The sequence below is a fragment of the Hirsutella rhossiliensis genome, assembly GCF_020360975.1.
Source record: "Hirsutella rhossiliensis strain HR02 chromosome Unknown scaffold00007, whole genome shotgun sequence".
Classification (NCBI taxonomy): Eukaryota; Fungi; Ascomycota; class Sordariomycetes; order Hypocreales; family Ophiocordycipitaceae; genus Hirsutella; species Hirsutella rhossiliensis.
The window spans coordinates 2,081,084-2,094,058 of record NW_025408673.1 but is presented as its reverse complement, the minus strand read 5'-3'; the positions used below and the strand labels follow the sequence as shown (position 1 = coordinate 2,094,058).

Sequence of the window (12,975 nt, the reverse complement as noted above, 5' to 3'; positions counted from 1 at the left end):
ACTTACACGAGACGTGTCAATGGTACAATGGACAGACTCGTTGGTTGTCTGCTGTTTGGTTGGACCAGGTATGCTGCGTGTACTGGATGGCGGGTTGTTTGGCAGGGCGCGCGCGACGTCCGCAAACGTTGCTCGAGGGCCGCTTGGCAAAGCCACCTCGCCCGATACATCCAGCTTTTGCATCAGCTGATGTAGCTGCTCTTTCACTCCAACCAATTCTCTCTTAACATCCCGGTGCTCCTGTTTCATTTCCTTGTCGTGCTCTTCGCTCTTATGTCAAAACTCTTCCTTGGATTCCTGGACCTGGGCTTCCAAGCCTCGGATCAGATCTTCCTGTCCCTGAATGATGGTGCTTTGCTTGTAAACCGTGGCGCTCAGCTTCCTGATCGTGTCGCTTTGCTCGGATACTCGATGTTTCAGCTCCACCATCTCACTTCCCATCTTCGCCAGCATCTCTAGAACCCTCTGCATCATCGATTTGGCGGTCTCCGCATTGCTGCGTGACTTCACCTCGTCGCCTCTTTCGCTTTCGTTGCCCACCGATATGACTCGCGTCGTTCGGGTCGAGACACGCTTGGGAGCTCTCGCGGTCGCATTTTCCAGCGTTCGTAACGTATCCTGCACTCGTGCGCTGGGCGTCATCCCTCGCGTCGGACGCGTCAATGGCGACGGGCTAGTTGGATCCAGCCCCGCCCCCACGTCGGCCGGAGGCGCCATTTCAGGCTCTGCCATGATGGCAATCAAGAGCCACACCTACCCCAGAGTAAAGAAATATGAAGAAGAACGGGAATCGAATCGATCGAGCACCAACTCTCTAAAGATCTCCAGCACCAGCTTGAGCCATGGAGCTGGTGAGGAACGAACGCGAAATAAGTGGGGCGTGGCACGGGTACCTAATTGAGGGGCTGCAGTACGTTGGCTTGGCAGCCTCCGCTGTGGAGTGGGCGGGCAGCTAAGAAGGCTGCCTCTGCAGCAAGGACCCTTCACTGCAACGACTCATTGCCAAGCTCATAGAAGATATTCCGTCAGTTGAAATAAGTACCATCAGACCCTGACGAACCATGCCATGTCGATCACCGTGCGGGTCGTCCACTTCCACTCGCCGGGCCTCTTTGCCATAAAGCAAAGGTGCAACCGAGGATGGAATAGGCACGTACTCATCGGGACCATTCACAGCAGAAATACGAGGACTGAATCAGTGCGGCCACAATGGAAGGAGATTGAAGGCCATCATGTAATGCAGCCTCGCCGGTGGGCAACAACGTGGCATAGTGCCACGAAACGTTTGTCCTACGTGCGTTATGTGGTCATGACGTATAAGCTAGAGGGATACGAGTAGTTGCCATGGATAAGCGCGCTGAAACGTACTGTAGTCACCGTGTTTGGCACTAATTTGCGATGCAGGATTGCTCCATCAGGGACAAACTGCTGCTCTTTGATGATATAACTGTGCCGGAGACGCCGCAGCTTTAACGTGACCCGGCGGCTCCTGGCTCCCCCGACTGTTGCTATTTTGCGCTGCTCTTGACTTTAGGGCTGCCTTGATTCGCGCCAGTTTCGTTGTACTTGAACGCTCGGGTCAGTCTACTGAAGCGGTCTTCTTCGGATAAGACGCAAACGCATGTGCCTCGCATCATTGCTATTACCGTCTCCTCAATGCTGACGTCATACATATAGGAAGAGAAGTGGCCAACCCTTGACGAAGGACTCATCAGGAGTTCTGACTGGATAGCCGCGAGGTTAGGTTAGTGGCCGGAGAAGGTCAAATGGGGACGGTGGCTGCGGTGGCCGCTGCGACAAGGAGTATCGCGGAGGGGACAGTTAGCGCGGCGGACAAGGGCCGAAGCAGGTGTCACACCACGAAAGTCAAGTGGACGCGGCATCCAAGTCCGGCCTATCGAGGCCAAGCAGGCGCCGGCGTTCGAGGAGGCCTTGCGAAGGGAACGAGCGAAAACACTCAAAAGAGCGTTGCCTGTAGGAATACGGCGAGGTACTTAGCAGCGAAAACGGACGAGGTACATCGATGGCGCTACTTTAGAGGGAGGGCAAGCGCCACGGTCAGCATCGATAAACGCTCGTGATGGGCCAGAGGCCGTGTTAGTTGGGCGAAACGAAGGCGCAGGCATAGGGGAATCGTCTGCCGCGGCCAGAGGTGGTCTTGAGACGGCTAGGCCTAGGCAGTCCGGCGATGGCGCCCGGGTAACTCTGAAGGGTCTCATCGAGCGTACAACCGGCGCTGGGGAAACGCGCGAGGGAGAGAAAACCCCAACCCGTTCAGCCCAGAGAGGCTACGAACCCGGCCGGACAAGTGCCTCGCTCGGGTGAAGGCGGGTTGCACGTCGGTAAGGAGCCCTTCGTTCGGCCAGTCCGACCTAGAGAGACGGAAAACAGAACAGCGAATCTGCAGTCTTCCGGACGTTCGCCACCGCGACCATTATGCGAGGTCGCAGCGGAGGAACAAGATCGGCCGAGACGAGACAAGGCGGCAGCGAGACCGTCGCAGCCCGTAGAACAGAGAAAGAGAATGGGCCAGCCGACCGAGACCGGCCCCGGCGAAACGTACTCGAGGAGGCCTTTGGAGGCAGAGGAGAAGGGAGTTGCAGGAGGAGGATTTGGCCAGCGTCCTACGTTACCTTGAAGAGGAATTCGCCGTAAAGGAAAGGCTGTCCAATGCAAAACCGATGCACGCCCGTACCGCACGAGAGGAAGGTGTCGACGGTGCGAGGTTTCTATCGGGCCTTCCACGACGTAGACAAGCTGCCGATACGGATGTGCATGCTATGCCACCGGAAGCGCACGGCAAGAGAGCCGAGGGAGATGGCATGGGACCAGTGGATGTCGAGTCCCACCATTAGGGGCGGTCGCGGATCGCCGTTTGCGTGCCGGAGTTGCTTCCCCGAGGGCGAGCCCGTCCCGGTCTGCGAGGAGTGTTCTCGACCCTTGGCGCGCGGGGTGTTGTCGCCGGCGGCTCAACTCCATAGCCGTCTCGGTTGTGAGCACGTGTTCCCCGATGAGCTCAAGGGCCTAACGTCGGTGGAGAAGCTGATCGCGCTGAACTCATGTTATAGGTTCGTCACAAGATACAGCGCCTCAGGCGGCCAGAAGCAGACGTTAAGATATCCCAAGCACGTCAAGGGTCACATCACGGTGTTCCCGAACGACGTGCAGGGCCTGGTAGCCAAGGTGCTGCCCCACCCGCTGCTCCGGGTCATAGACGAGATCCACGTCTCATGGCTGGGCGCCGAGAGGCCAGGGTCGCGCGGCCTGTCGGGTCTCCTATCGGTGAGACGGTCAGTGGTCGAGAGGGCGCTGGCCTGGCTTAAGGAGAACAACCCGCTCTACGGCGAGGTCGAGATCGACACGGCGGAGATGGACAGCTGGGGGGCGCCGCCGTACGGGGTGCCGGCGGTGGTGTGCGAGCGGTTGGAGCGAATCGAGCCGTCGGCGCTGGAGAGGACGCGGACGGCGCAGGTCATGCCGCCGTTGGATCGGGCCATGGACGAGGAAGGCGCCGCCGAAATCGACGAGATTTTCGCGGCGCTGAAGCAGGCCGCGCGGGACCGTGGCGGTCTGAAATGCCTACCCGTGCCACACCCCACTTTATTGGAACTCCATAGCTCCTCGGTTAATTTATTCTCCGAGTCCGAGATGGTCTCCGCAAGACGCGTTTCTCGACGCGTAACAAGTTCTTTTGAGCTTCTTCTGCTGGTCATTGTCTCTGCCTAACGAATCCACTTCTTCTACATTCTTGACTGTACTGAGCTCGTTCATGATACACAGCATCCAGAATGGTCCCACCAAAAGACCTTACGAGCTGGCTCAAGCCACCCCGCTCGGCTAAGCGCAAGCGCGACACCAAAGTGGACGTAGAGGCTCAGTATTCCGACGAAGAGATCGACGAAGCCCGTTGTCCCACAAAAGCGTCCAAGACAGACAATTCCGCCAAACCCAAAAAGACCGCCGCTGTAGGCACCAGCCAAGAGGCTAAGGAGCTCTACGCCGACACCCTCAAGGCCCTCGACAAACGCGTCGATGAACTCGACAAGAAAGTTAGGATCATGAGTGGTAACAGCGCGGCGATCACGACCTCCAGCTACGCTACCTCCATCCGTAAACACATGGGCGCCGTCAAGAAGCTAGTCGCCATGGACATTACACTTGCCTTCAACCTGCTGCTCAGCATGGCTGATGCATCACACACTGACCTCGACGCCACCTGCAAGATGTGCGGCACCCCATGCGACAACAGCATTCCGACTTTCAAGCTGCTGGACGAGGCACTTTTGTCGTTGATCAAGGCGAGGGAGAAGCCCGTCAGTCTGGCAGCTAAGTTGCCCGAGGCCCCAAAGCGGTGGACCGTGATGGATGCGGATGTCGGCGTGTTCAAAACTGGGAGGCCGAACAAGCAGCAACGCGGCCAGATGTACCGCCAGAAGCTGATGTGGGAAAAAAATAGGCGGCAGGCCAGAAGGGAGCGGAGAGAGAAGACGGTCGACTGGGTCAAGGTGGCATTGAATGATTTGGTTGAGGAGCGGGACTATCTTAACGCCTATGGCGTGAAGGAGTACTTGCCGAGGTGCATTGCGAAGTTAGATGAACTGGTGATGGCGAGGGGAGGGGAGACTTGTTACAATTGAAGCCGGGTGAATGTCGCATATCAAGCCTGTCCAGGACAACGCCGCTGTTGCCTGCTAGGCAACCGCTAATGCGTAATCACGCGACGGACTTTTCATTTGTGTATAAAGAGCTGCATATTTTCGTGCGTTCGTTCATTTAGCTCCTGTTCTTCAGATAATTCTCATCAATTGCCTGATCTGACGGCAGTCCTGGGGTTTGTTGCCTCTTTGCATCGTACACCACTATTCCGGTAACCACCCAGCTATCAATACCACAGAGCCTCTCCGCATATTAATATACTAAAATACTGCGCCACACCTTGCACTTTAGTCTTTAGGGCTGTGGTGCAAGGCGTACAATCAGCCGAAGGCTGCGAGTCTGGCTACCAGTCAAGCAGTCACCGAACAATCAGTTCAATCCGGTCTGAAAGTCACGGCAGGACAGATCCGTCACGATCATGTCTTCGGTGATGCTCTGCGACTTGTGAACTGTAATGGCGTAGCATACGATCAGGGGAAACTGCGTACGAGGGCAGAGCGTGGGCCCGACGAGGAAGTCCCTGTCTACCGGCCGAATCGGGACAATCTTCCTGCCATTTGCGGTGGTCAGGAATACCGGCCCCGGGTACTTGTCAAACTCCATCATGATCACGCAGGGAGGGTCTTGAATGGGGTCAGCTCCAGGCGCCCAGGCGATATCGTATACTGTAACGTTACCACGTGCGTCGTTGCAGAGGCCGACTGGCTGCCAAAGGTTGGACGTCAGCATCAGACGGGCGCCAATGCATACGGGAATCTATTTCGCAAGGTTGCCTGCCTTGTCGTCAGGAGCAGCAGCAGCGCCAGAGCCAATGATCTTAGCCATTACCTGGGATGACAGGCCGGCCTAGGCGGTCGGTAGTGGTTATATTTGTTCACCCTGTCTTTCGTGGCGTATACTCGTAGGGAATTGACGAACCTGGCAAGCTCCTGATTGTCCAGCTTCGCCTGCACACGGCTGGAGAGGAGCTTCCAGGACTCCTGGGATAGATAGTGCAGTCGCCTCGGTAGATACCTTCTCCAGCAGCCTCCGAACCTTGAAAGTTGCCCAGCTGAGATATTGTATGCGTCAGTGATACAGTTTCCCCTGCACGGCGTCCTGAACGATGGTCGCGCTGGACAGTGGCGATATTGACCCTCGCCCCGGCTGTGGAAGGGCTATTTTGCGAGTCCTTCCCCATCGGATGGGTCGTTCGCTGCACGGGAGGTGAGGGAGCTATTGTTCGGAAGAGCCCTGAGCTTCGTTGGGTTGGCGACAATGGCGTCTCCAGCCATACACGCGGTTGGCTAATCGAGGATTCAAATAACATCCTCGATGTATGACATTGCCGTACCCTCTCCGACCGTCCGACGATGTAGGCTGGGTTCTGGATGTGTCATTTGGAGGCGATAGACCAGCATCTTCTTCTCTTCTCTTCAGAGTAGGACGAACTATCATTTGAGGAAGGGCCGACAGCGAGGTTCTTTAACATTTGGATCACATGCCTGGATCTGGAAGGCTTTACTTAGTTAGCGGTGAATGTCTTGCGGTGTGGGAGACGGAGCCGACATGAGAGTTGTGCTGGTTACGGCAGTCCAGGCAGTTCTTGGTGTCACAGGTCCCGGGGCCGGCTGACCGGTCATCCGGTAATCGGATTACCGCCCCGCCCCACGCAAAACCATGTCGTTTTCGAAGGTTCGTCCCTGCGGGGCTGGCGTTTTCTTAGTCGGATTACCGCCATCGGACGGCAAAATCGAAGGTCCACGCCCGCGGGGCCCTGCGCGAGACCTTCGATTTCGGTCTCGCTCACGCGCGTTGCGCTCCACCTCCTCCTCCCACCTCCCACCACCTCCTCCATTGCCACCGTCGCGACGGCGACCGCCTGCACCATGTCGAACGCGATAGAGGATCCCCGGGTCAGGGCGGCCATTGAGCACTACCTGTTAGATCTGGAGAACACCCAGCCGAAGAATACGAAGCGAAATTATCGTCCCAAGCAGGAAGAATGGAAGGCAAGCCCGCATGCGCGCCCTGCAATCTTCATGTAGATCCATGCATTGACCGCCTCACAGGAGTGGTGTCAAGCCAACTGGCCTGCGATCCCGGACGTTTGGCCGGCCTCGGTACCACAGGGCCAACAGCTACCGGGAGACCTGGTCGATGAAGGAAAGCTCTTGCTCTTCATGAAGGAGGTAGTGGCATCACGTCCTCCAAAGAAAGGAAAGAGGGTCGCCGATGAAAGAAAACGACACCTCGAGGCTCAGGAAGCCAAGAGGGCCGTGAAAGACGCAGAGCACCATCAGGTAACAGATGTTGATCACGGGATGTGGTCGTCGGACTGAGCCAGCCCATCATACTAACACCCAGCTTCCCCAGCAGATACCATCGTTGTAGGCGGCGGAGGTAGCGAATACGAGTCAGACTCCGACTTGGAGTTGTATGAGTCCACGCTCAAACTACAGTATAATACTGTACGGGGCTACGTCTCGGCCATACAGAAGCTTTACGACGAGCAGAAGAGCCGGGAGTCAATCCTGCGGCCCGGCCACGGGAGTGGCACTGAAGGCGCTCAAACGCAGCATTCTTGCAACGACTTGGAGCCGGAAGAGGAAGGAATACATGGACAGGGAGTTGGAACTCTGAGAGATGTGTATGCGCCGGCGCAGATCCCCGACCACACCAACGTGGCATGGTCCGAGAGGAGAGAGATCGCCTGCGCCCTGAGGACGCAGGTGGACTTTCTGCTCGGGAACCACATGCTGCTGCGGTCCGGCAACCGCCTGCCGATGGAGTTGGCAGACTGCTTTCCCCTGGACTTACCCAACGAGGGCTTCAAGGCCCAGGGTATACCACGAAGGCGCTGGTTGTCGTGATGAACTGTGGGAAGACCAACCAGCACGGCCGCATGGGTATGGATCTGCTTTGCGGCATCGAGATCCGCGGTCTTGTCTCATCGGCGCCCTCGCGTTCTGGCTTTTCTGGCGCTGGCAGGTAGAAAGGCGGAAAGGTTTCCGTCTTCCAAAGAAGCGAAGACTGGTATGAAACGAAGGTGCTCCGCCGATCGGCGAAGGAGCCTCAAGGTAAGCGTGATGGCATTCACCGGAATCCCATAACTCAGAGGGTGCATCGACCCTTTCACTCACCGAATATACAGCTCCGTTGTCGGGCCAGACTGCCCGAGAATGGACGTCCAGGTTCTACAAGAAGGCCGGGATCAAGGTCTCCAAGGTCAGCCACGCGCCTAGAGTGGCCGCGACGCAAAACGCCGACATGGCCGGGTGGATGAAGGCCAGGCATGTCATCTGCCCTAGGCAAGCCGCCAACCCCCTGGCCTGGGCTGACCCGAACTATACAGATCCGCCGAGCCGGTCGTTGGAATAACGGAGACCAAATGACCGGCTGCTATCTGACTTCCCTGCCTTTCGAATTCATGAGGGCCGTGGCCGACTTTGACCCTGAATGGTCGGGGTCTTATTTCGTGCCCGGGCCACCGTGAGGCCGCCTGTGGTGCTACTCGTGCAGGTCTGGCCTCAACTCGACAAATGGAAAGAGGCCCACAGTAGCCCTTTCTCAGATCTCGGGGTGGAGCAGAACATGGCCGCCGGCGCCTTCTTGGAACTCCTGGAGTGGCTTCGAGAGGTGCTCCTGCAGGACGCTGTCTTCCTTCGCGAGTCCTACCCCGACCATCCTATCTTTCAGGATCCGGTCTTCTCTTGCCCCGAGTTTGAAGCGTTCGCCAGCAAAGTTCAAGACACATGCACACGGGACCACGAAGACAGCCATACCACGGTCATTCAAAAAGCGATCCCGGTGGTTGCGGAGAAGCTGCGCACAGTACTGACTCAACAGGTCGCAGCCGAGCAGTTAGCTGAGCGAAGACATCTAGACCTTTTGGGGGCTTCTTACGAACTATGCACAAAGTTGGATGAGTTTGCGCAGGCGACCTACACCGTCACCTTCAGCCCCGGCCAAGGTGCTGCAGGTCAACATGCGGAGATCGCGGGAGCTCATCAACAGAGGCGCCGCGCTCCACGAGAGACGGTCCTCAGGTCCGAGATAGGCCCTTCGCAAGCGGGCGGTCCGACATACGCTCCGCTCTCTCTAGAGCAGCAGCAGGGAATGGTGCAAGCGGGCCAGGGCAAGCCCCAGGGAAGAGCGCATGGCGAGCCGCCTGGGCCGCGCGAACCTCCGAGCTTCAAGCTCCCCGTTCTGTCAAATCTGTACAGGAGCTGCTGCGTCTCTGGCGGCAGGGCTGGGGCGAAATGCCTTCTGTGGATTCTCTTGAGCGAGACTGGGGTGCTCGATGGCGGCCATCTGCAGAGAAGAATTACCTTTCCACGCGCAAGATCATCGTCGATGAGGTTCGGAGGCGGGCCCAGTCGGACGGCTTAACTGAAGATATCGTGGCGAGGCAAATGGACGAAGAACGTGGACCCAGCTCTTTGGATAAGTTGTTCAAGGCCATCCGAAAGGACAGGCAAGGCGAAAAGGGACACAAACGTGCGTCGGGGCAATTCAACGTCGGTGGTAGCGAAAAGTCAATGGCGCAGTGATTTTGAACACCCGTCTGATAGAATGACCGAGGACCTTGGCGGCGAAAGTGCCCCCAGGCCGTCAGGGGGCCTGTAGACAGGGTATGCATCCGCTAAGCGTCGCTGTAGCTCCAGTGCGTCAAGGCTAGAAAATGCTTCAAATCACCGCAACCTCGCAACCGACAGGATGTAGGACCTTAGACAGGGTGCATTCTGATCGCACAAACGCAGGCTATCCAGTCGAACTGGTTTTCTCGTCGTCGGTCCCGGCTTTCGCGCTTTATGGCGCTCCGAAGATGACATCAACCCGGCAGAGGTGATGTCAAGGGCAAGCGGGTAATCGGCGGTAATCTGCGGGGTAATCCGCTGACCGCCCACCAAAGCCGGACCTGTGACATCCACTTGATGTCATCATACAGCCAACAATCCTTGGGGCGTCAGGTTGACGGCCGGGACCGCGTCCTCGTCATGGATCTGGAGCGACCCGGGCTCGGCTTCTATATATTGAACCCTGGCCATTGTCATTTTGTTCCTTTATAACACCTTCTCATCTCGTACTCTCGCCCCCCCCCCCCACTTCCCCGAATCCGGGCTCAGAGCCTTATCCCTGCGGGACTTGGATCCTTCCCTTCTGCGTGTATTCGTAGTCCATTACTCTGGGCAGCAGCCCAACTTTCGGTAAGAAGATATCTGAAGAAATTGAATTGAATATATCTCTTTCTTTCCTCCATTACCTTCTCTTCTTTTGCGGAAGGACAGTGGTCTTCCTACGCATGTGATGATCCAGCGACCCAAAGCGCAATAGAAGTCAGCGGAAGAATACATGTCAACGAATAATGCAGACTAGAAGAACGAAAGAACAGCTTGGTCCGTCCAAGCACGTAACATCGTGGGTGCGGCAGGCGGCACAGGGGTAGTTCCGAGGAAACAAGTACCGTCGTTGCTTCGACACGCCAATGCGAGAGAAGAACCGAGATCGAATGGCACCTTGGCATAGCTGATAGGGATACGGTTCACCATCCTTGGTTGTCCCGCATTCCCTGTGGCGCCGCCGACGACGATCTGGGCCCAGAATGACTTAGTTTCTTCGGACTCGGGGTAGTCCTAAGCTTTAACAAAGCCGTTTAGGGTAGGCGTGATGATCCAGGCAAACTCGGTAGATCGCTCACCAAATCTTTCAAGTCATCCAGCCTGTTTCGAGGGCTGATCCAATCCTCCCTGGTGCCAAGTAGTGTAACGGGGGGGAGGCCGTAGGGCTGTAAGAGACCCATAGTAAGCACCATAGCGGTGAGCTCGTCGTCGGTGCCGGTGGTGATAAAGTCCAACTTGATCCAATCCCCCGGCTAGGATCTCTTGGTGCGCTTATCGTGTCGCTGCTCAAATTGCTCGGTCATGAGTCTGGGTCATCATGAGCATTGGAAAAGATTTCTTTTTTGCCAAAAGTCTTCACCACATTTGCACAGTCCCTTGTGGCCAAGGAAATACAAGAGCCGAAGGCGGTGCTCAACATGCGCTGGGTCGGATGCGTGTCAGCCTTGCTTGGCGCAATGGGCTGAAAGTGCAATTGTAGGTCTGGACTCTGGACGACTCGTACGCGTGCATGTAATGGGGAAGACGACCGGTGCGTGTTTCCCGTCTGCATATAAAATCGCGCCCTCTAGGAAGTGTTGCGCCATCTGCCAGTATCAAGACGATACGTAGCATCCAACAACGCTCTCAGCCTTCTTCTGCCGATATGAGCTCAAGGGTCGTCGCCTCCACTCCGCCTGCTCAAGCCTTGATGCTGTCGAGCCGTGAACCCATGTCATTTCTGCTGCTTGGACATTTCTATCGTTATGCGTTGAAGACGGAGAGGCTATTTGCTTGCGCTGCATGACGGTCATGGACGTGCATACTCGAACTACATAGGGCGCAGAAAGTCACGTACATGTAACAAACCTTGATTTATTGGGCCCCGCCAATGCCAGGTAATCTCAACTTGAAACTCGAGCATGGACGCCAAGTCTTCGTGTACGCGTGGCTCCCTGGGCTATGAACGTTCTTCTTCACGAAGTAAGAGCCATTGAACTAATCCTTCGAATGTACAACCAACTCGCTCCCATCGACTTCTAAGATTGATCAACGATTCTAGAATTAATGTAGTTATATGCGGCCATGCGGGAACATCCATATGACTCGCGAACTTTGTTCATGTCTTCATCTTCTACTGTTTTTGTTACTGTGCGTACAATGCCTGGAGACTTGTTCACGCATGTAGCTTGACACGATTCGCATTTAGGTTTCACTGCTCACTGTACATGTCGACGCACACATATATGGCTAGTGTCGCTCCCAATAGTCGGAGTACTTGAAGCCTCTGATCCGAGCACATGCATACACTCCCAGTCCGAGTCTCCAATCGTTAAACGCTATTATTGTTATTATTATTATCATTATTTTCGAACTTCAGTCATTCTTTACCGAAGAACCACAGCTTCAAAGATGGTTCATGTCCGTCACGTTCTTGTCACGGCCGTTCTGGTCTGTGCTGGCTGGGTCGTTACCTCGAGCAGGCTTTATGAAGGCTCGATAGACGGCAGCGCAGCCGACTCCTTGGGTCATCTCAATGTTCGCCGGTTCGAGGGCCCCTCGACCGCGGATGGCGACTTGGAGAAGCGCAAGACACCAACACCGAGAAGTCCATTCCGCCCAAGCAGTCGAGCGCTACCACGTCCAAACGCGAAACGACCGCGGAACGGGACAGAGGCGTCACGCCTTGCCGGAAGTGATCCAAAAAGCTCTTCTATCTCCAAGAGCATCATCGGCACCACTACGGCGACGATGCCTATGCGGGCTGCTGCCACCGCTCGTGAATTTCCAGCTTCACTCAAGACACCTAGCTCTAATCCGATGGTCACGTTAACGGCCAAGGCACCCGAGGCCGCTGATGAACATATCAAGACAGCTGAGGCCCTGGAAAAACCTGCTAAGCCGACCCCTCACTTTACCCTTATCAATGCGTAAGCGACGAAGACCTCCGTAGGGACTGGCTCGTCTATATAGGACCCTAATGTACCTACGGTTTTGAACAGCACCGATGTTGGGGCCACTACAAGAAAGACTGGTTCTGGGTCCAATCTGGATGCTGTCGACGATGCTGAAAAGAATAGCCTTGTTGGAAGCAACCTTCCGTCAAGGGCCGCCTATGGCTGAGGACCGCAACCGTCATTGTGCCATTTCTCTCATGACGCCGAGGGGTATCCTTTTGATTCCAAGAGGCCAGAGGAATACACATAGATTAATGATAGAAAGCCTCAGGAATACATACAGATTAGTGATAGAAAGCACTGTCGAGCCCACCGAATCGGGAGGGAGGTGCCGCCGCTTTTGGTAACCTCGACAGTAAGGGGCAGCTGCATGCTCAGAAGTACAGTGAACCTGGCTGGAAGCACTACGATATCTTCCTCGCTGGCCAGCATCTATCGGCGAGCGCTGGTTGCGCTCGGCTGTATATTCGCCGCTTCGCCGCCTAGTCCTTCCCGCCGTTAATGCTAAATGCTGAGGCTTCTAAGGCACCTGATAAGCGTTTTTTATCTATGCGAATACTAATTGTAAGGGTCTTGGCCCCAGAAGGGCAAAAGCAGCGGTCGCGCTACCAGACTCCCCCTGCCACAGAGGCCGACAGTATGCGTGTGGCAACTACTTTCCGCGTCAAGACTGGGAGTACCTTCGTCTTGCTCTACCTTGCTACGAGACGGAGCTCACGGCAGAACAGACTCTCTGGACGAGGCTACCGGAACGGGTACACGGGCTTCTTCGTACCGCGATG

General features: G+C 56.0%; 4 protein-coding genes across 4 annotated transcripts; 3 read left to right on the top strand and 1 right to left on the bottom strand.

The window, feature by feature from the left end:
* Positions 1-2,775: 2,775 nt before the first annotated feature.
* HRG_06963 (ATP-dependent DNA helicase PIF1) lies at positions 2,776-4,637 on the top strand (the record flags this gene model as incomplete). The annotated part of the gene is made up of 3 exons (XM_044865434.1): positions 2,776-3,068; positions 3,117-3,568; positions 3,781-4,637. 3 exons carry the CDS (start codon positions 2,776-2,778, stop codon positions 4,635-4,637), a joined length of 1,602 nt encoding a protein of 533 aa, XP_044719396.1.
* A 1,887-nt stretch (positions 4,638-6,524) lies between these two features.
* Positions 6,525-9,027, top strand: HRG_06962 (centromere DNA-binding protein complex CBF3 subunit; the record flags this gene model as incomplete). Its single annotated transcript, XM_044865433.1, has 9 exons — positions 6,525-6,647; positions 6,708-6,827; positions 6,878-6,938; positions 7,015-7,479; positions 7,635-7,715; positions 7,790-7,863; positions 7,991-8,127; positions 8,196-8,469; positions 8,557-9,027. The coding sequence occupies 9 exons, from the start codon at positions 6,525-6,527 to the stop codon at positions 9,025-9,027; spliced, it is 1,806 nt and encodes a 601-aa protein (XP_044719395.1).
* Positions 9,028-10,010: 983 nt separating this feature from the next.
* Positions 10,011-10,450, bottom strand: HRG_06961 (uncharacterized protein; the record flags this gene model as incomplete). Its single annotated transcript, XM_044865432.1, has 2 exons — positions 10,011-10,271; positions 10,337-10,450. The coding sequence occupies 2 exons, from the start codon at positions 10,448-10,450 to the stop codon at positions 10,011-10,013; spliced, it is 375 nt and encodes a 124-aa protein (XP_044719394.1).
* Positions 10,451-11,648: 1,198 nt separating this feature from the next.
* HRG_06960 (uncharacterized protein) lies at positions 11,649-12,170 on the top strand (the record flags this gene model as incomplete). The annotated part of the gene is made up of 1 exon (XM_044865431.1): positions 11,649-12,170. One exon carries the CDS (start codon positions 11,649-11,651, stop codon positions 12,168-12,170), a length of 522 nt encoding a protein of 173 aa, XP_044719393.1.
* Positions 12,171-12,975: the final 805 nt, after the last annotated feature.